At 49.3% G+C, this 20,883-nt stretch overlaps 1 protein-coding gene across 2 annotated transcripts in view; it reads right to left on the minus strand.

Annotated features, from left to right (window-relative positions):
• LOC135896813 (phospholipid-transporting ATPase ABCA3-like) overlaps positions 1-20,883 on the minus strand; it is a 335,034-nt gene that overhangs the window by 306,434 nt on the left and 7,717 nt on the right. For both annotated transcript variants that reach the window (XM_070525172.1, XM_070525173.1), the window contains exon 2: positions 12,214-12,588. In XM_070525172.1, coding sequence (XP_070381273.1) covers positions 12,214-12,502 — 289 coding nt within the window. In that variant the 5' untranslated portion in view covers positions 12,503-12,588. The remainder of the gene's footprint in view (positions 1-12,213; positions 12,589-20,883) is intronic.

A 20,883-nucleotide genomic window follows, 5' to 3' on the forward strand; every position in this document is an offset into this window, starting at 1 on the left:
CAGCCTTTCTTTAAAGTGCGCGAAATTAAAAAAAAATACCGATTCACTGCCCCTTAACGCGCCGCGCTTGTAGTGCCCTCAAACAATGTAAGTTAAACGAATTATACTCGCGGACAACTTTCTGTGGCTCTGAACGGAAGCTCTACGGAGGCAAAGCGCGCTCAAGTGACAGCGCTTCTGGAATGAGTCTCGCGTTGTAATCCATGTTAGTCTAGGCTTGAGAAGAGAAAAACAAATTATTCGCAAAAGTAAGACTGAACACATCACTGAGTGTAAAGCGTTCAAGCTAAACATTTCGACAGAATTGCCTATCTGGTTGGGAAATTGATTAGGACTTGAGACTGACTCCAACCAAATAACTGAATTTTATTAGCGCGACGTTTCGGAGCCCATTCGGCTCCTTCTTCAGGGGGTTGTTCTTCGGGGGTGGTGGTGTGCCGCTTTTAAAGCGTATTTTGTAAAGAGAGGAGGGGGAGCACGGGAGGTGGGGAGACACTTCACAGACGGAAAGGTGGTTGGAAACAAAAGGAGGGGGGGGGGCGTTGTTGACGGCTTCCGTGGTGCTGGGATGACCGGTGCTGGGGGGAGTGCTCGCGAGGGTGCTCTTGATGACAGGCGGGGGGGGGGGGGGCAGGGGGGAGGGAGGTTACAGGGTCGCGCCGACGTTTTTGTGTTGGTGAAACAAGCGAGAGTCTACCTGGCTGTGCGTCCTTTTCTTCTTTTCGTCATGTCACCAAGTCCATGGACGTACACCGAGGGTAGGTTACCCTTCACGCGGTTTATGTTATTCCGCGTATTCTGAATGTGCCATGACTCCAGTAGTAGTCTATTTCGCCAGTTCGTCTCCGCTTGAAGGATTTCAGTTTCCTGGACAGCAATTTTGTGGTCGGCGTCTTCAGAGTGTTCAGCGACAGCGCTGCGAGTACGGTTGAATGTTCTGACGTCGTTCTCGTGTTGTCTGATCCTTTCTTTTAGATTTTTGATTTCCTCGAAGTACGACGCCGGACAGTCGGCGCGACTGATTTTGTAGACGGCGCCTTGAGCTTTTTCTTTAGGTGGACAATCTTTTGGTTTAGGGAGGAGGATATTGAAAGTGTTTATTGGTTTGTGCGCCATTTTGAGGCCTTCTTTTCTTAATATTCGGCTCAGCTGGTACCTCTGACGTACGGGATGGACACTTCCTTCTGGGGTTGGGCAGAAGTCAACGGCTGAAGGTCACGCGTTTTGCTTCTTTTTTGTTGTCTAGTTTTTTTAGAATGAAGCCCTCTGTGTAGCCATTCCTCTTAAGTTCATTGAGAACCGTTCTCTTTCATTTCTTTTGATCCGATTCCGATGAAGAATGAGTTTCGGCTTGTTTGAATAAAGAATTTACAACAGAGGCCTTGTGGTTTGCCGGATGGTCGGATTGGAAATGAAGATAGCGGCCTGTGTGGGTTGGTTTTCGGTAGACTGAAAATTTTAGAATGCCGTCTTTTCGTGTAACTTGTGCATCTAAGAATGGGAGTGACCCATTCTGTTCGCGCTCATATGTGAACTGTATATCCGTTTCTATTGAGTTTAAGTGTTTCTGCAAGTTTTCGATTTGGCTCGTCTTCACGATGCAAAAACAATCATCCACGTACCTCAGGAAGACTTTTGGCTTCAGGGAAAAAGTATTTAAAGCTCTCTCCTCGATGCTCTCCATAGTCAAGTTAGCCATGACAACGGAAATCGAGGCCCCCATAGCAGTTACTTTAACCTGTTTTTAGTAGCTGCCCTCGAAGGTGAAATAGGTAATCGACAGGCACAGTTCGAGAAGGCGGCAGATCTCGTCTACACTCAAAGGAGTTCTCTCGCTGAGCTTATCGTCGAGTTCCAGGGCATCCCTAGTTGCGGAAACAGCCAACTTAATGGGTACTCTTGTGAACAGAGAGATTACATCAAAAGAGACCAGACATTCATCATCTTCGATACGTACTTTTGATGTGAGTTTGATGAAATTCTCAGAGTCGCGCATGTACGATGCTGTCCTTCCGGTGAGTGGCGTATGATCGGATACAAGTAAGTGGACAGTGATCGTAGTGGGGAACACGAAAAGTCTACGATTGGTCGTAAAGGGATTCCGGGTTTATGGAGTTTTGGCAAGCCGTAGAAAGCTGGGGTGGATGCGTTCCGACACATTTAGGTAGAGATTTTAGGTAGAGATTTCGAGAATTTGGATGGTTGCGGAATATTTCAATCAGCGTCTTCTTCAGCACAGACTGGGTTGTCATAGTGGGGTCCTCCTTTAGACTGTCGTAATCTTGGCTGTCAAGTAGGGCGGACTCCTTTTCATCGTAGTCCTTTATATTCAAACCAACGGTTGAGTTCCCCTTGTCCACCGGTAGCATTACAATGCTTGTATCTTCTTTCAGTGTTCTCGCTGCTCTTATTTCGTCGGAAGATAAGTTGCGTTCTCTTCTGCGGTTGTTATTGGACCTTATTATGCCGATTGCTTCCCGCACTTTGGGGTCTACTGGCTGGATGCCGCTCTCAAGGGCGGCGATAAGAAGAAAAGGACGCACAGCCAGGTAGACTCCCGCTTGTTTCACCAACATAAAAACGTCGGCGCGACCCTGTAACCTCCACCACAACCCTCCCCCCCGCCTCCCATCAATGGCACCCCCGCGAGCACTCTCCCCAGCACTGTTAATCTCAGCACCAGGGAAGCCGTCAAGAACGCCCCCCCTTTCCTTTTGTTTCCCCCCACCATTCCGTCTGTGAAGTCTCTCCACACCTCCATTGCTCCCCCTCCTTTCTTTACAAAAGACGCTTTAATAGCAGCACAACGTGCACCCCCCGAAGAACAACCCCCTGAAGGAGCCGAATGGGCTCCGAAACGTCGGGCTAATAAAATTCAGGTATTTTGATGGAGTCAGTCTCAAGTCCTGAGTGTAAAGGGTTACTTATTTTGCGGCTTTTCCCTTCTGCGTCGGGATAAACGCGGTACCGTCGCGCACGTGAAGCCGCGTCGATCCGGCGCCTGTCGCGAGCTGCCAAAAGCGCTCTCAAACGCTGCCGGACAGCTTGGCGCGGTAACCAGTGCGCAGCAGCCGCTCAACCGCAGTCTTCCCTTCATAGCCACAGAATGTTGTCCGCGACTGTAGCAAGGGCCGCTCACTACACAGAAACCAATTGAAGAGGCTGTCGGCGACTGCGATAGGCATTAAGCGACAAAATGAGGCGTACTGCTTTGAGAAAGAAAGTGTTCAGCGAAAAAGCGGCTGCGATTCGAGGCCGGAGGCATTTGATGTAGCGCAGGTATTTCTTTTTTAAAGCGAAAGCTTTACTGGCCAAGAACTTGCGATTTCGCCTTGGCGGTGCACGGAGGAGGCACATGACGTCACAACGTGGGCCTCGCCACGGATATTTCTGTCTCTCTCTCTCGCTCCTTAGTCACTACTGTGCATGCGCCACTAGTAGCACCGAGCCACAGGTGTCCGAGCCACAGGTGACCAGGTGGCCGCCGAGCCACAGGTGGCCAAAACGCGCGGTGCTGCGCAGCGCGTTCCTGCATCGCGTTCCTCGTCGTTGCGCTTGCCTCCGCTCGCTTCGCCAGCTGCGTCGAATGCCTGATAACATGTCGGAGGATTGAAAAGGCGAGCTTGCGTGCGCCGCAAGCACAGTTGAGGCGGCTTTATGGACGGCGACAATTCCGATCAGCAGGAAGAGACCAGGAATCGACATCGGAACGAGATGAAGAGGAAACGAATCGCCCAGGAAACAGACGAACAGCGCGCCGAACGACTGGCTAAACGCCGCAACATAGCTAGACAACCAGACAAACCTGGACTTGCAATCAAAATTAACCAAGGCTAACATTGTTATGCACTAGCTTTCGCTACGTATATCGTCGCATAGCCGAGCGAAGCCACTGCGAATTTTTTTCTTTTCTTTTCGGGGCAATGAAGAAAGCCGATGGAGGGGCCGAGGCTGACACCGAGGCTGAAAGCCTTGCAGCCTACGGTCCTCCGCCATCACCAACAGCCTGTGCAATCGATCTCTGTGCGCGGAACCAGCTTTTACTAATTCGTTCAACTTACATTTGAGGGAAGTAAAAGCGCGGCGCAGTAGCCGGCAGTCACGTGGTAATCTTTCAGTTTGGCGCAATTTAAGGAAAGGCTGAAAAAATTAAGCAGGGTCGTTATGTTAGCATAGATGAAATAATGCTATCTTGCTCAACAAGTGCTTCAACTTTTGCACTGACGATCTTTTGCTGTAGTTGATATTTAAAAATTTCATTAAGCAATCTTTGTTAATTACCCGGCTTGGAGGATTGACAAATATATTACGTGCTCCATATGGCTGAGAACAATACTGCGGTTTGTTTGTATCTTTATTAATTGGCCAAAGTTAGCTGAAAAACCATGTATGTTGGACAGTTGTATTCATATAGCAGGTTGTGGCCATGTACTGCACCAGGGTGTCCAATCCTGCTCTGGTGAGGGAGTGCACTACCGCTTCTGGTCACCGGGATGAGGCCGCACTCCAGGTCTGTTGATGGAATTTTATTAACACGCGATTTTTTTTTAATCCGGCGGAAAATTGCGCGGCACCCGGATTCGAACCATGGTCCTCTTTGCATGCGAGTCGGATGCCCTACCTCTACGCCACCACCGCATGCTACACGCTGTTCACCCTGTATATTCAATGTCTCATGGTAGTGTTTTCGCGGGGGGGAACCGCAGCCGAAGGAAGAAGGCGTAAGCAAAATCAAACGTGCTTTATTCCAAGATGGCTCGTAGTGGAGTGCAGCCCGGTGGCCACATGACTGGGCTCACATAGCAAGCTGTCGCGATAGTCGCGCCGCTGCTATCGCTCTAGAGGCGATGATAACACAACACTCATGACCTCGAGCGTACCGGAATTCTGGAAGAACACCAACATAATCCTAATCCATAAGAAAGGGGACGCCAAAGACTTGAAAAATTATAGACCGATCAGCTTACTGCCCTTTGCCTAAAAAGTATTTACTGAGGTTATCGCCAATAGAATCAGGCACACCTTAGACTTCTGTAAACCAAAGGACTAGGCAGCATTTCGTAAAGGCTACTCAACGATAGACCATATTCACACTATCAGGTGATAGAGAAATGTGCGAAATATAACCTACCCATATATATAGATATCATTGATTATGAGAAATCGTTTGATTCAGTCGAAACCTCAGCAGTCATGGAGGCATTACGGAATGAGGTTGTAGACGAGCAATATGTGAAAATACTGAAAGATATGTACAGCGGCTCCACAGTCACCCTAGTCCTCCATAAAGAAAGCAACAAATTCCCAATGAAGAAAAGCGTCAGGCAGGGAGATACAATCTCTCCAATGGTATTCACAGCGTGTTTACAGGAGGTATTCAGAAACCTGGATTGGGAAGAATTGAGGATAAGCGTAAATGGAGAATGCTTAGTAACTTGCGATTCGCTGATGATATTGCCTTGCTTAGTCACTCAGAGGACCAATTGCAATGCATGCTCACTGACCTGGAGAGGCAAAGCAGAAGCGTGGGCCTTAAAAGTTAACCTGCAGAAAACTAAAGTATTGTTGAACAGTCTCGTAAGAGAACACCAGTTTACAATAGGTAGCGAGGCTCTGGAAGTGGTAAGGGAGTACATCTACTTAGGGTAGGTAGTCACCGCGGATCCGGATCATGAGACTGAAATAATCAGAAAAATGAGAATGGGCTGGGTGCGTTTGGCAGGCATTCTCAGATCATGAACAGCTGGTTGCCACTATCCCTCAAGAGAAAAGTGTATAACTGCTGTGTGTTACCGGTACTCACATACGGGGCAGAAACCTGGAGGCTTACGAAACGAGTTCCACTTAAATTGAGGACGACGCAACGAGCCATGGAAAGAAGAATGATGGGGGTAACGTGAGGGAACAAATGCGAGTTAATGACATCTTAGTTGAAATTAAAAGGAAATGGTGATACTCGGAGAATGCTAGCAAACTGGAAAGTAGGAAAAATCTAGAAGCAGACATAGACAAAGATACGGTAAGGTGGCTGGACTAACAACGAACTTCATTCATGAAAACGACGTCCCCCAAGTCCGTACTGAACACGCGCAAGGCACAAAAAAACAAAAACGCGGTCAGCACCTTATCTTTACATGTCTACACTTATCAAGAAATAAGAGCTCTTTCTTGGTAAGGAACACAGATGGCGTGCTTTCACACTTCTTGGGGCCAAGTTTATAGATGCCATAGGCTTCAATCAACTCCCATTCCTGCTTCCCGTTTTCATGAATGAAGTTCAGTTGTTAGTCCAGCCACCTTACTGCCTCTCTGTCTATGTCTGCTTCTCGACTTTCTACTTTCAAGTTTTCTGGCAATCTCCTAATATAATCATGTACATACTAGCCCAAGAAGCCACTCTCATGGAAAAGAAATGGGCATGGGAGGACATGTAATGAGGAGGGAGGATAACCGATGATCATTAAGGTTTACGGACTGAATTCCAAGGGAAGGGAAGTGTAGCAAGGGGCGGCAGAAAGTTAGGTGGGCGGATGAGATTAAGGAGTTTGCAGGGACAACATGGCCACAATTAGCACATGACCAGCGTAGTTGGAGAAGTACGGGAGAAGTCTTTACCCTGCAGTCGGCGTAACCAGGCTGCTTCAGCTGCTGAAGATGACGGCGACATGACGACGACGATGATAATGATGATGACGACGAAGTATGTAAGTATGTATGTATGTCCTGACACGCGTACTTCTTTATCTTTCTTCAGTGACCGCTTTTTATTACTTAACAAATGTTAACCGCTATCGTGCAGCGCAAGACTCGCCTCCATGATTTGGAGATTACTCGAACGTTAGCTTTGATTCTATCTGTTTTGTGTGTCTTCGCCAAACCTTGGATAATCCAACGGCGTCCGCGACACGAATTTTGTAGAAGTTTCTGGAAAGAACGCGGGCACCAGCGATTGCCCTGATACCTTCGACGAGTCTTGAATAAAAGCAGATGCGCTTGACCCGCAGATCAGATTTCGACGATCGCATAATGTCTTCACGGCAATTGCTGTGCTTTGAGTGTCACTGCCTTTTGTAGGCACAAGTTCACCAAAATCAAAAGGTAGATGCGTCATTCACGGTTTTCCTGCTGTGTTCTTTGCCGTGAGGTCTGGTGGAGGTGCTTGTGCGTTCATCTACTGAGCGCTCCCGCAAAGCTGCGATCCAAGCCAGAACGACCAAGACAACACCAATGTCCCTAAGAACCAGCGAGCTAGCCGCAAGCTACAAGGATGCTACCGGAGTACGGACCTCTTCCCAAAAAGGCGACAGGAATCGAGGCCAAGTCACCAACCACAACGGCGGCCCAAGCGTCCCCTATAGTGCTGCAATAGCCTATGGAGACAACGACCTTACCCAAATCATCATTGGAAGACCCGGAAGGCTTGCTGGAAAACTACGAAAGTGTCGCTGCATTCAACAACTGGAACTACGACGACAGGCTATGCCATATGAACATTCGAGAGTCAACCCTAACGACATGGCGCCTATTTCGCTGTACCTTCTTGAACACGTTCAGGAGCATCGTGAGAAAAGAAAGGGCCGAAGCTCAGCTCGAAGCCCGAATGCAACTACTCGGCGAGACCATCGCTTTTCACGGAGGAGATAACTCGCCTGTTCAGACACACCTACCCCGACATGCCAGAAGAGCAAAAAGTTCGGCAATTGATGAGTGGTATCAAGCCAGAGCTTTTCTCGGGTTGATACGCAACCTGCCCAAGAGCATTGGTGAATTTGCTTCTGAAGCCAGAACCACTGAGAAGACACTCTATATGCGGACAAGGCAATACAAGCGCTCAGCGCTGACCGCAAAGTGCACCGATGTGCGCGCATTCGATCGCGATGACTCATGCGAGACCCTTAGAGCGGTCTTTCAGGAGGAACTACAGAAGTTTTTCCAAGGTCGCAGCCTGAAGTGTCCTTATTTGCTGACATCGTCAAGGAATGTGTGCAGCGATGACTTGGAGTTCCTTAAGGTGCAGGTGCAATCACCGTAGCCCCAGCCGGAACCGATGACATACATCGCCGACACCCGCCGCCAGGCTCCCCCTCGGCGCCCCCTCCAGCACCGCAACTCTGCAACTCCACCACCCACCGCCACCACCAGCACGCTCGCCCATCACCCGTGGCAGCTTCCCTAGGAAGACAGACGTAGGGCCCGCTCCTCACCACCGCCCGCTCTGCTACCTTTCTGTGAAAACCGGCATATATACTTCCGGCACTCATACCGTCAGATTACGAGGATTCAGAACGAACGCGCCGTGCTCACAACGAGGGCCACGACCACGGGACATCGCCAACTTCCTGGCAGCTACTGAGCGGCGACCGCGACGATCTGCCCGTTCGCCGTAACCTTGCCGCTAGCTTTCACCGCAGCACCAACCACCGTACACTCGCCCAAATCACGGCCGGTGAGTTAGCCCATAGCGGAAACCTAAATGCAGCAACCCATGGAGGTGCATTTGCTGTTTGTCTAAATGCCGAAAATCGTCCGCCGCCAACGACGACGCTTAAAGACCTAACTCGACGATGAAACAACGACACGCCGCTGACCAGACGAAGCCTCGACGCCAAGACTGTGCCGCCTGCAGTAGACCTGAATACGAGCCGTGATAGCAGGACAATGCGACAAAGCCGTCAACCGACGCTTCGACCTAACTGCAATTCAAGACGGAGAAGCACTGATCTCGACGTGCTCTCGACGGCCACGAAGTCACTGTTTTGTTGACACAGGAGGCGACTACTTCGTCATTAGTGGATCACTCATCCCCAAGTTGAAGAAAGTGAAGACTCCTCTGGGACGCCCTCAAATCCGGACATCTGGAAGACACCTAATAACGCCAACCAGAATCTGCATGGCAAGAATTGCCGTTCATAACAGGACCTATCCTGCAGCCTTCATTGTTCTCCAACAATTCTAGTGAACATAATTCTCGGCATGGACTTTCTGTACCAACACGGTGTAGGTGTAATTATCGTCGACCTGAACGCCAAGTCGACAATGCTATCCGAAAACCAAGCGGCACCGCTGGAGTTCTCTGGTTCACCATGCCTTTAGTGTGCTCGGCGATCAAGTCAGCGTTCCACCTCACTCCATTATCATCATTACCCCAGGAGCCGAAGCACGCGCAGACATAGCGTTGTACAGAGCGACTAACATCTACTGCTAGACCGTGAAATTTGCGTAGCAATAGGAATTGCTCGACTGAAGCAAGGACAGCGATTCTCGCAAACTTCAGCCAGCAGTACAAACAAACCAATGAGGGCACGATTTCACCATACCTCGAGGAAGCTGTGGAAACCAGCAATGCATTTGTCCTCACGGATTCTGCCGCTTCTACCTCGACGACCATAGTTCCTGGAAAAGTCTTCGACCTAAATCCAACCCTCCGATGAGTAAGCAACAATAGCTCGAAAGTCTTTTCCGACGATACAAAACCTACTTTTCTACGTCATCTAGGATTCGGCAAACACCAGTTGCGCAGCATCCCGTAGTAACCGAAGAATTTGCCCCACCACTGTGCCAGAGGCCTTACCAAGTGTTCACCCGAGAACGAGAGGCTATAAGGCGGCAAGTAGACGAAATGCTGCTCCACGACATCGTCGAGCCACCGTAAAGCCCGTGGGCGCCTCAGGTGGTCTTAGTGAAGAAAGATGGAACTCTGTGCTTCTGTGCCGATTATCGCCCACCGCTCGAACAAAATAGGGAAGGACGTATACCCCCCTTCAGCGGATAGATGACGGATTACATCTGACTCTGCAATGCTAAATACTTTTCCTCGATGCATCTCAAGGCTGGCTATTGGCCAACTGAAGTGGACGAAAGCAATCGAGAGAAGACCGCGTTTATCAGGCCACACTGCCTTTTCGATTTCAAGATGTTGCCATTCGGACTTTGCGCCGGCGACGTTTAAGCGTGTGATGGACACAGTCTTGGCAGGACTGAAGTGGCAAGGTTCTCTCGTCTACTCGGATGACGTTGTCTATCCTTTGCCACAAATTTCGAAGATCACCTGAGGCGCCTTCAAACAGCACTAGAGGCGATGAAATCATATGACTCGCACTTAAGCCAGAAGAGTGTCGTTTCGCTTACGAAGAGCTTCTGTTTTTTCGTCATGTCTTCAGCACGTCTGGAGTCTGTCCCGACTGGCAGGAGACAGCTGCTATCACTAAGTTCCCACGGCCCGTCGACAAAAAGGCAGTGCGTAGGTTGCTTGGCTTGTGTGCGATTGCAGGCACTCTGTAAGAGGCATTTCAAGCATCGCGGAACCATCAACTCACCCAACGAAGGCCGACGTAGACTTTAAATGGGAAACACAGCAAGATGATGCATGCGAGGAGCCGAAACAATGGCTACAGTCACCGCCGGTACTTTTACACTTCGAAGAAGAAGCCGAGACGGAAATCCACACCGACACAAGTAGCTTGGGCCTCGGTGCCGTGCTAGCTCAAAAGAAGGACGGAGTTGAAAGAGTCATAGCTTGCGCTAGCCGGCCACTGTCAATAGCTGAAGCGAATTATTCTACGGCATAGGGTGCCTAGGAATCATTGGGGCTACGGCGAAATTTCAGCCTTGAATATACGGAAGGCACTTTAAAGTAGTAAGCGACCAGCCACGCCTTGCGTTGGCTGGCGAACTTAAAGAATCCTTCAGCTGGCCTAGCCTGATGGAGCATCTGACTCCAGGAATTCGACATCAACATGTCTGTAAGTCTGGAAGCAATAATTCTTATGCCGACTGCCCGTCTCACGCCGCTATTGACCCGCCCCTTAAGAGGAACTAGACGATGACGCCTCCTTAGGAGCAATAACTACAAACGACTTCGCCGCACCGAAACAAATAGACCCTGAGTTACGAAGCCGTGTAGAGTACTCAGATAGAAAAACCAACCTTGTCCCTATGGTATTTCGGCATGGACTGTCTTCGTTTACACAACGGCATCCTCGTAAAAATTAACTTTTCCGCGGTCCGCGCGAACTATCTTCTCGTTGTGCCCACAGCACTCTGATCAGAAGTCCTGCACGCTCTGCACGACGATCAGACAGCCGAGGACCTCGAGTTTTCCCGCGTGCTAGCTTACAATAGTACTATGAGCCGCGCGTGACTGCCGACGTCGCCCCTTACCTAAAGACATGCCGTGACTGCCAGCGGCGCAAGACGTCCCCGACATGGCCATCGGAATTAATACAGCCGATCGAACATCCTTGCCACCACTTCCGTAAATTGGAATGGATTTGTCGGGACCATTTCCAATGGCAACAACAGGAAATAAATGGATTGTCCTGGAAACCGACTACCTCACTGGCTTCGCTGAAACGAAAGCTCTGCCGAAAGGTAGTGCAGCCGAAGTAGCTGCTGTCGGAGGCACGCGGCCGTCAGAGAACACCTTGGAGCATTCAATGAGTCATGAATAAAAGCCGACGCGCTTGACCCGCAGATCAGATTTCGACAATTGCCGACTGTGTTCAGCGCTATCGTTGTACTTGAAATTTTACTTGCTTTTCTAGGCATAGGATCACCAAACAAAATTTAGTTTCTTCATTCACAGCTTAATTTGCTACTGTGTTCTTCATCATCACTGCTACCTGACGGCATGTATGTATGTATGTATGTATGTATGTATGTATGTATGTATGTATGTATGTATGTATGTATGTATGTATGTATGTATGTATGTATGTATACGTGCCTACGTGTGAATGTTTGTCCATGTATTTCTGATGGCAACGATGGGGCAGCCGTGCTACCCCGTAAGTTTTGGTGGTGCGCCCCCGCCTCGCTGAGCCGCTCCGTGAGTTTAAGCCGTGCATGTCAAGTCAGGCGAGTCAGCATAATTGCATGTCTGCGTTTGGCAGGAAGAAATCAGGCTCAACACAAAGGAAGGACGATCCCGTTAGAGCTTTGACTCACAGCTGAAAATTTATTGCTGACAGTTTCTTACAGCGATTTTGATTGTGGCAATAACCATTCAGTCGGCAGCCGGCGCCCGTGCCGTGTCGTCCTTACTTTCTGTTTACCTTTATAGTAGGCGACATGCTCACTTCTAATCTATTTCGTTCCTACGTGGTCTTGACACAAGCAAAGCTTCCGCTTATGCAATGATGTCTATAAATTGCCTCCGTGCGCCTAGACACGGCCGCATGCGCTCAGAACAGAAAACAAGCCAACACAACTTACCCTGCGCATGACGAATGTATACCTCGTCGCCCACGGCACGCATCAGCTCATCGTTGTAGTCACTCTTCGGTGCGTACACAATGTCCGTCAATACAAGCGGCACCAAAACAGAACTGGCGTCCACCTCCTTGGAATCCTTGCTGAGCGGAATCCTTGCTCGTGGGCTGAGCACTAGGGTTAAAGTTAAGAAACCCACTAATAGAATCTCGATCCCCGTGTTAAAGAAGTGGCGACGTATCGTTTGCAGGCATAGCGTGCGCCATAAGAAAGTCTTCACGTTGCCCAACATCGAAGAAGGTTGGCTCCGCCGACGACAAAGGTACTGACACTTCTGCTGACGACAAATGTGTTGGCCAGGCCTCAGGCTGGGATGTCCTGAAAAGCAGCAGTGAATGACTGTTCCGTTCACAAGCATACGCGCATGTTCACATTTCGCATGTTTATTTACCCCTGATCGTGCTCTTATACGAAGCAGCAAAATTCAAATCAAACATGATAAGCGTCCGCTGCGCTATTGGATCTCGGTATTTGTAGCACGCTGCTTTTTCTAGACCACAGTTTGCGTAGCTCTGCTGCAGAGGCAGATGAAAATTACACGGACGTTTTATTTTGTGAACGCGGGTTACGCGCAAGCGTATGGTTGCTGTTCCATGCGAGAGCAATTACATGGACACTCCAGGCGCGTTTCTGCACTCGTCGTCGCCTCAGTGTTCTGTATGAAGGCCAAGGGGCGATAACATCGCCCCGCGCGCCTCGTGCTGCATGTGCGAGTGAAAGCGCGCGACGGGAAGCTGACTATCGCGGCTCGATCTCACGTGCGCAAAAGAAGAAAGCGGGGAGGCAGCGCGCTGTCTTCCTTTGCGCGCGTGGTCCCGGGGTGAGTAAAGCCAGTTAAACTTCGTAAACTGGTGGCACTCTCCTCCTCCGCCTTCACTCCGCCTCGATTCTCCTCTTTCACGCCCCTCCGCAACCGTGGCGCCGCCTACACTGCTCCAGCGTAGCAACGGCGCCAACATGCGCTCCTCGCCACTGCGTAGAGGCTTCTCGAGCAAAAATGGCGTTGACGCACGGAACGAGGGTCTACGTGATGCTATTAGGCCAATAGCGACGAGGCGTTGGCGTCAGCCAGAGCGCGCGAGGAGGAGGCGGCATTCTTCAAAGCGTGGCACTATTTTACGCAGTTTAAGGGGATTTAGGGGTGAGGAGAGGTACGGGTGGTGTGGCGCTGTATTCGGGCAGCAACTGCGTCTTACACGGCCTCGCGCGCATTATTTTGATGGCACCCTGCAGAATGCAGGTGTGCCAATGGCGCCGACGGCTCGTAGCTGCATGGATGCTCTGTTCTCGCCGCTAAGTTTGCGCTGAAGTGACAGACCGCTCGAAGGTCACTTCGCGCGCCTATTCTCTTCACCTCCAGGCGCCTTCCTTGTTCACGTGCTTCGCAGCTTCAAACAGACGTTCGCCGATTTCACTGGCTGGCCAGTTACGTTTGCGCGTAATAAGAGATGGTCATGGACAGGCGTTTGCGTCCCTTGAAGCATTACTCATCGAGAACGTCCCTGTCAAGCCCGATCGTTTAAATAAAGCGAGTCCGAAATAGCGGGCCTGACAGTGTCCAGGCACTGCGGAGTGAGCAAAAAAAAAAACATTTTCTCACAGAGCTGGACATAATTACCTTGGCATGTTTACTTACTTGCAACTCGCTGCACGAGCATTAACAAAATAAAGAATGCTACGTAAATTCTTATAATTGTCTTCCAATGTCTAAGCATCCATCCTTTGGCTCCACTGCTGCATTCGCTTTGCTAAGATATTTAGCTAGCTTATGCATGTCTACACATCGCTACCAATAATGTATTGTGCTATTATATTGATTGCGTGTGTTAATTTGACCAATTATGCATTTATTTTGCAGATATCGTAACGTAAGTGAAAGGTAGAGGCTGGCTAAAATCACGCTGTCTCTTTAATGGCGGACCAGAAGAAGAGTGTGCAGCTTCGTCCCCTTTCATGGCATCGACCTTTGGGCGCGCCTGTCTGCGGTGTGGAAGCCAACTGAGCTGAGGCGCCTTCACAACCAGCCTGTTTTGCCACACCACAGCTTTTACAGCGAAAGCTTTACTGTCCGCGAACTTCCGATTTCACCGTGGCGGTGCTCCGAGGAGGCGCCCCACGTCACAACGCGCGCCTCGCCGCGGATATGTCTCTCTTTCTCTCTCCCTCTCTCGCTCCCTAGTCACTACTGCGCATGCGCCACCAGTGGCACCGAGCCACAGGTGTTCCAGCGCTGCGCAGCGCCGCGCCTTGGCTTCCACCGTTTGGTATGACGTCACACCGCGTTTCTCGTCCTTGCGCTCGCCTCCACTCGCTTCGCCAGCAGCGTCGCATGCCTGATAACATGTCGGAAGACTGAAAAGGAGAGCTCGCGAGCGCCGCAATCACAGTTGAGGCGGCAGCATGGACGGCGACAATTCTGATAAGCAGGAGGAGGCCTCGAATCGACATCAGAACGTGATGAAGAGGAAACGAATCGCGCAGGAAACAGACGAATAGCGCGCCGAATGACTGGATAAACGCTGCAACATAGCTAAAGAAACAGACTAACCTGGACTTGCAATCAAGATTAACCAAGGCTAACCATGCTACGTTTTAGCTTTCGCTACGTGTATCCTGGCATAGCCGAACTAAGCTACTGGCAATTTTTTTTCTTTTTCTTTTATTTTTGTTAGATCTTGATGCGGCGAAGGCGATGTCGCCAGTCTTTCTTTTTTCTAACACTACCGGTCATCTACTATTACACTATTATAAGTTACATATATTCTTCATTTTTAATCTTCATTACTACCTTGACGCGACGACAAGGGCTTAACCAATTTATTTTCCAACGCTATCCGTTTCCTACTATTACATAACTGCAATGATTACATGTAGTAACGTTAGTTTCCTTTTTTTACGACCCTGACGCAGCGACGGTGACCTAACCAGCTTTCTTTTATTTACCTTTTGTTTTGTTTTTATAACCCAACAAATCACCTACTATTACACTATTTTTATGATTGCATTTGTTAATTTGACGAGTCATGCATTTATTTGTTGATATAACGCATCGCGGGACGGACACATTTTGCTGGGGTATTAGCCAAAGAACGCTTACTCATTACTGTAGGACTGTAGCAAATTAATAGCTAGAAGCCTCTTGATGTCCTTCTGAATTGAACCGGGTGTGATGCAAAATAATGCCAAAGCAACGTTCACGCCCGCGAATTTAATGCGGCTCACACAGACATCTGCTTGCCACGCTGCTGTATATGGTTCAAATCGTGGTCAGAAGTAATCTTTATTCGCGCGCCTTCTTCCTTTAACAATTTAATTATGGGATTTCACGTGTCAAAACCCCTTTCTGATTATCAGGCACGCCGTAGTGGAGGACTCCGGAAATTGTGATCACCTGGGGTTCTTTAACGTGCACCTAAATCTAAGTACACGGGTGTTTTTGCATTTCGCCTCCATCGAAATGCAGCCGCCGTGGCCGGGATTCGATCCTGCAACCTCGTGCTCAGCAGCCCAACACCATAGCCAGTGAGCAACCACGGCGGGTGCCTTTTTTCTAACGATTCCAATTGCCTCTTATTACACTATTATAACGATTAGGTATGCTAACTTCGCCAATTCTGCATTTATTTTGCAGATATACGGCATCACGGCACGGATAATTTTTGTGAGGTGCTCGACAAAAATACTTGTGTGCGCTGCGTTCCATGGTGCGAATCCCAATTAAGAGTTTTTTTTTGTGCTACCAACCATCTACTATTGCACTATTGCAACGATTACGCGTGTTAACCTCATATGCATTTATTTTGCAGACATACGGCAACACTGTACGGACACATTTCTCATGGTACTCGTCAAAGAATGCTTACGCCCCCCCCACCCATTAATGCAAGTTATAAAATATAGTTCAGTGCTAAGTCCATTGCTTCTGGCTTCAAACAAGTGGTAAACATGGGCCGCTCTTGGGCTCCCATTTGTCTCGTCTTTTTATAACGCGAGTAGGATACTCGTTCCGAGTAGTTGAGGCACAACTCAAACGATTGACTCAAAGGCCCTACTCAAATAATTATTCAGCAAACACCTGCATGCGATGTAACTAAGCAAGCTGGTATCGTTGATGGGTTCTTTAAACGCCATGAATGTACTTAGTGGTGTTTTTCTAGAAAAATGTTCCTACAAAATCAATTGATAAGGAGTGCTATCAATCTTGTGAGAGGTCAGATTAGGAATCTAGATAAAACAAAGTACGTCTAAAGCTGGTGTAAACGTTTGGTACGTATATTGGTGCAAACAGTGACATTTAGCTGCAGTAGGCTTACGATTGAAGTAAACCTTACTTAAAGTTTACTTAATGTAAATCATATGGTTTATGCAATTGTTCAGTGGTATATCATCAACCTCTCTTAGGTCAATCCCTCTACAGCGAATTTAGATCAGTAGCCGTAGGCAAGAACCACACTGGGGCACGAACAAGGAAACAGGATGCTCACGGTAATGCAAGAAAATAATAAATTGAACGCGAATTCAAGCACGTCAGTTATGAAGGGATTCTGCGTACCTAACAAACATGGCCTAAGAACAAAAGCCTTGAATCAAATGGTTGGCAAAGCCCGTCTGAGGATGACTGCAGACAGTATTGCAATTAGCATTCAAGGAATGTAACGACACGCCGTATTGCTGAGGTCACGTTTATTGAAAAATCGTTGGGCTCATTCCGAGACTTCCCTTGCTTCAGCTACTATATGCGACATACACTGTCTGGCAGTCCCTTGCCACAGGCCATGGTCGCTCATTAGCTTGACGCCATGACGATGGCTGTACGAGAAGTCCGCAGTGACTACGATGGAATGGCAAAGATGGCATGGCATCAGTGCAGAGACAAAGATGGCATGACGATGGCAACACGACGGCAATGAGCCGACGATGGTATCACGTCAACAGTCTGATGACGATGCCATGAGGACAGTGGGATGACTGTGAGTATACGACGACTATGGCGTGAGGACGACGGTACGAAGACAACCCAATGACGCAGCTTGAATGACGGCCGCGACCATGACGATGTGACGATGAAGCAAAGTATGACGGCCATGGCAGCGTGACAATGAACGTACGCTTACGGATGCACGATAGCGACTCCCTGACGACGACGCGATGGCAACGAGGGCATCACAATAGCGGTATAATGATGACTGAGTGTAAACAGCATGATTGCAACAGAACGAAGGCGAAGGAATGACCTCGGTGGGTGCTCAAGGCGCCATGACGACGACAGCATGACGAGAGTGGAACGACGAAGTTAGAATCAGGACGATGCAACGACAACGATGGCACCACGACAACTATCATGTCATGTAGCAGTAGAGACGGGAAAGAACGACACAGAGATGCAACCGGGAGATGCAAATTTGCCTTTTTATTGGGGCGAACTTACGCGCAGCAAAAAAGTGACAACCAATCACGACAACAGCGGCAAGCAAAGTCGGTGATCATGAGAAATATGATCAGCGGGTCAAGAGCGCTGGTCAAGGCGCCGAGCACAGTTAGAATAGCATGACCTTAAACTTATAGAGGCCGTCCAGCGCAATGAAGGCAGTCTTCTCGCGATCCCTATCATCTTCTATTTGCCAGCAGGCAGTCTTGAGCTCCATCGACGACAAGTATATAGCACTGCAAAGCCGAACTAGCCGCCAAGCAACCACTCACCACGCGTGCCCAAACTGCTACCGAGTCGTATGTTTCTTACATTCAGGACGTTCTAGCCCTTTGTCATAAATTTGACACGTCCATGCCAGAGGCCGACAAGGTTGGACACATTATCAAAGGCATCGCGGACGACACATTCAGCCTTCTGGTCTTTAGAAACGTATCGACTGCCGACGCTAGCGTGAAGGAATACCGCCGTTTCGAGCAAGCGAAGAGTCGCCGTATATACAATAAGTTTACGCGGCTTCGAAATGCTGCAGTGACCTCTTCTGGTACCCATCCCACCGATCAATCTAGCTCGCCACCACCAAGCGAAAACGTGACCTGAGTGGTACGCCGCGAACTCGAAATAGCGTTTCCTGCCTCGCCTCAACAGACGTCTTGGAACAACACTGCTTAGACTATATCGCTGATCCAGTCCGTGGTTCGCCAGGAAATCACTAATATGGGTCTTCCCAGTACCTGCTGCTTGAGATGCCCTGACAACCGCCTTGCTCCTATGACTCGGTCCTATCACAGTCCACCTCAGTGTCCGTTATCCCTACACTACCAGAAATCGATCGGACTGGCGTACACCTGACGACAGACCAATCTGTTTCTGCTGCGGCCGAATCGGTCCCGTTTCCCATCACTGCCGGAGCCGTTGGCCATTCTCTCCTCGAAACACCTTCGGGAATGCAAGTTCGCTCCGAAGTTCTTCACCTTGTCGTTTCTGTGACACTTCCGACGCCACTACATCGACTCGCCGTTATGCCGCTCGCGCTCGCCTCAACGTCGTCAGCCACGTCCACCCAAGCTTCACCGCTCGCCGTCGCCGACCTACCCAGAATCGCCCCAGCAGGAAAACTACAAAATGCGGCACTTCGAGCTAGGGCTGCAATGTCGCATTCGCTGCAAGATCCCCGTTTGACGCTGTTTACGAGAAATAACCTTCTTGACGTCCAAGTTGATGGCACACCCGTCACAGCACTCATAGATACCGGAGCACACATATAGTTTATGAGCAGCCGTATGCGCCACCATTTAAAGAAAATTGTTACGCCAGCCGTTACACGGTTCGTACGGATCGCCGATGTTAGCATGGTGACCATGGTCGGAATGTGTATTGTACGTGTGAGCATTTCCGTCCGCCATGGTGTTGTCCTTTTCACTGTGCTTGACAAATGCCCCCATACTAGGCCTAGACTTCCTCTCCGCCCATTCAGTGCTCATCGATTTTTCCTCAAGTACTGTGCCTCTTGACCTGCCTCTGCTGGACGTTCCTCCGACATCACACGAAATTTACCTAAGACCTACTGATTTTGTTCACATTCCGCTACAGGTCTTGATATGCATCAAAATGCCACCTCTATGCCAGTTCCCGATGGTGATTACATCTCCGTTCTCATAACTGCCATCTTTCTCACCCACAAACTTACCGTTCCGCATGCAATACCGAGGGTCACTGACAATCGTGCGTATCTCCATGTGGTGAATTTCGGGCTCGCTAAGCAAATTCTGCCGAAGGATATCACCCTGGCTACAATCATTTCTTTCGAAGTTACTTGCATTGAGTCTTTTCATGTCGACGCTTCCTGTGAGCCTTTCCGGTCAGCTAAATGTACTGACAACGACATTAGGAAAATGATTGCCCTGAATCTCACTCCTGAAGAGACTTAACAGCTCTGGAGTCTATTGCTTTCCTACAAGGATATATTCGACCTGAACAAGTGCCCCTTAGGCCAGACGTCACTTTTCAAACATCGCATTACATACAGGCGATAAGTCACCCATCCATCGGCGACCCTACCGAGCGTCAGCTTCGGAGTGTCACGTCATCAAACCGGAAGTAGACAAGATGCTAGCGAGAGACATCATTGAGCCATTGTCAAGTCCCTGGCCATCGCCTGTCGTGCTGGTCAAAAAGAAGGATGGTTCACGGAGATTTTGCGCCGACTACCGCCGCCTCAACAGGGTAACGAAGAAGGACGTCCAACCACTACCTCGTATCGATGACGCCTTCGAGTGCCTATACGGGGCACAGTATTTTTCGTCCATCTAACTGCGGTCTGGATATTGGCAAATCGCTGTCGATCATCTAGATCGTGAAAAGACCGTATTTATAACGCCTGATGGTCTTTGCCAATTCAAAGTTATGCCTTTTGGGCCATGCAAAGCTCCGGCTACCTTTGAGCGTATGAGGGACTCATTACTCCAAGGATTCATGTGGTCGCCTTGTCTATGCTACCGAGATGATGTGATTGTGTTCTCGCCCTTTTTCGGCGCACACATTGAGCGCCTTTCTGTTGTCCTTGCCGTTTTTCGCAAGGCTGCTCTACAGCTGAACTCCAAGAAATGTAACTTCGACTATCGTGAGATTACTGTTCTCGGAAATGCCGTCAATGCGACTGGCATCCGACCAGACCCAGAGAAAATTCGCGCCGTGAAAGAGTTCCCTGTTCTACGGTCCGCCAAAGATGTCCAAAATTTCGTGGGCCTTTGCTATTACTTGCGCCGCTTTGTTCAAGATTTTGTCACGATAGCACGCCCTCACAAATCTCCTGAAGTGTGCCGTTTTCATGGGGATCGTCTCAGGACACCGCCTTTTCTCGCCTTACTACCATTCTCACCACACCACCGATTCTAGGACACTTCGCTACTTCAGCACCTACAGATGTGCGCACCGATGCCAGTGGCCACGAAATCGGTGCCGTCCCGGCGCATGTTCAACACCACCATGAACGTGTAATCGCGTACGCTAGTCATTTTTTGCCACCAGCGGAGCGGAACTATTCTATAAAATAGCGCGAATGTTTGGTCGTTGTGTGGGTAGAGGCGAAATTCCGCCCCTATTTATATGGCAGGCCCTCTCCTATGGATGGATGGATGGATGGATATTATGAGCGTCCCCTTTAGATCGGGGTGGCAGGTTGC

This window comes from Dermacentor albipictus, chromosome 9 (assembly GCF_038994185.2).
Source record: "Dermacentor albipictus isolate Rhodes 1998 colony chromosome 9, USDA_Dalb.pri_finalv2, whole genome shotgun sequence".
Lineage (NCBI taxonomy): Eukaryota > Metazoa > Arthropoda > Arachnida > Ixodida > Ixodidae > Dermacentor > Dermacentor albipictus.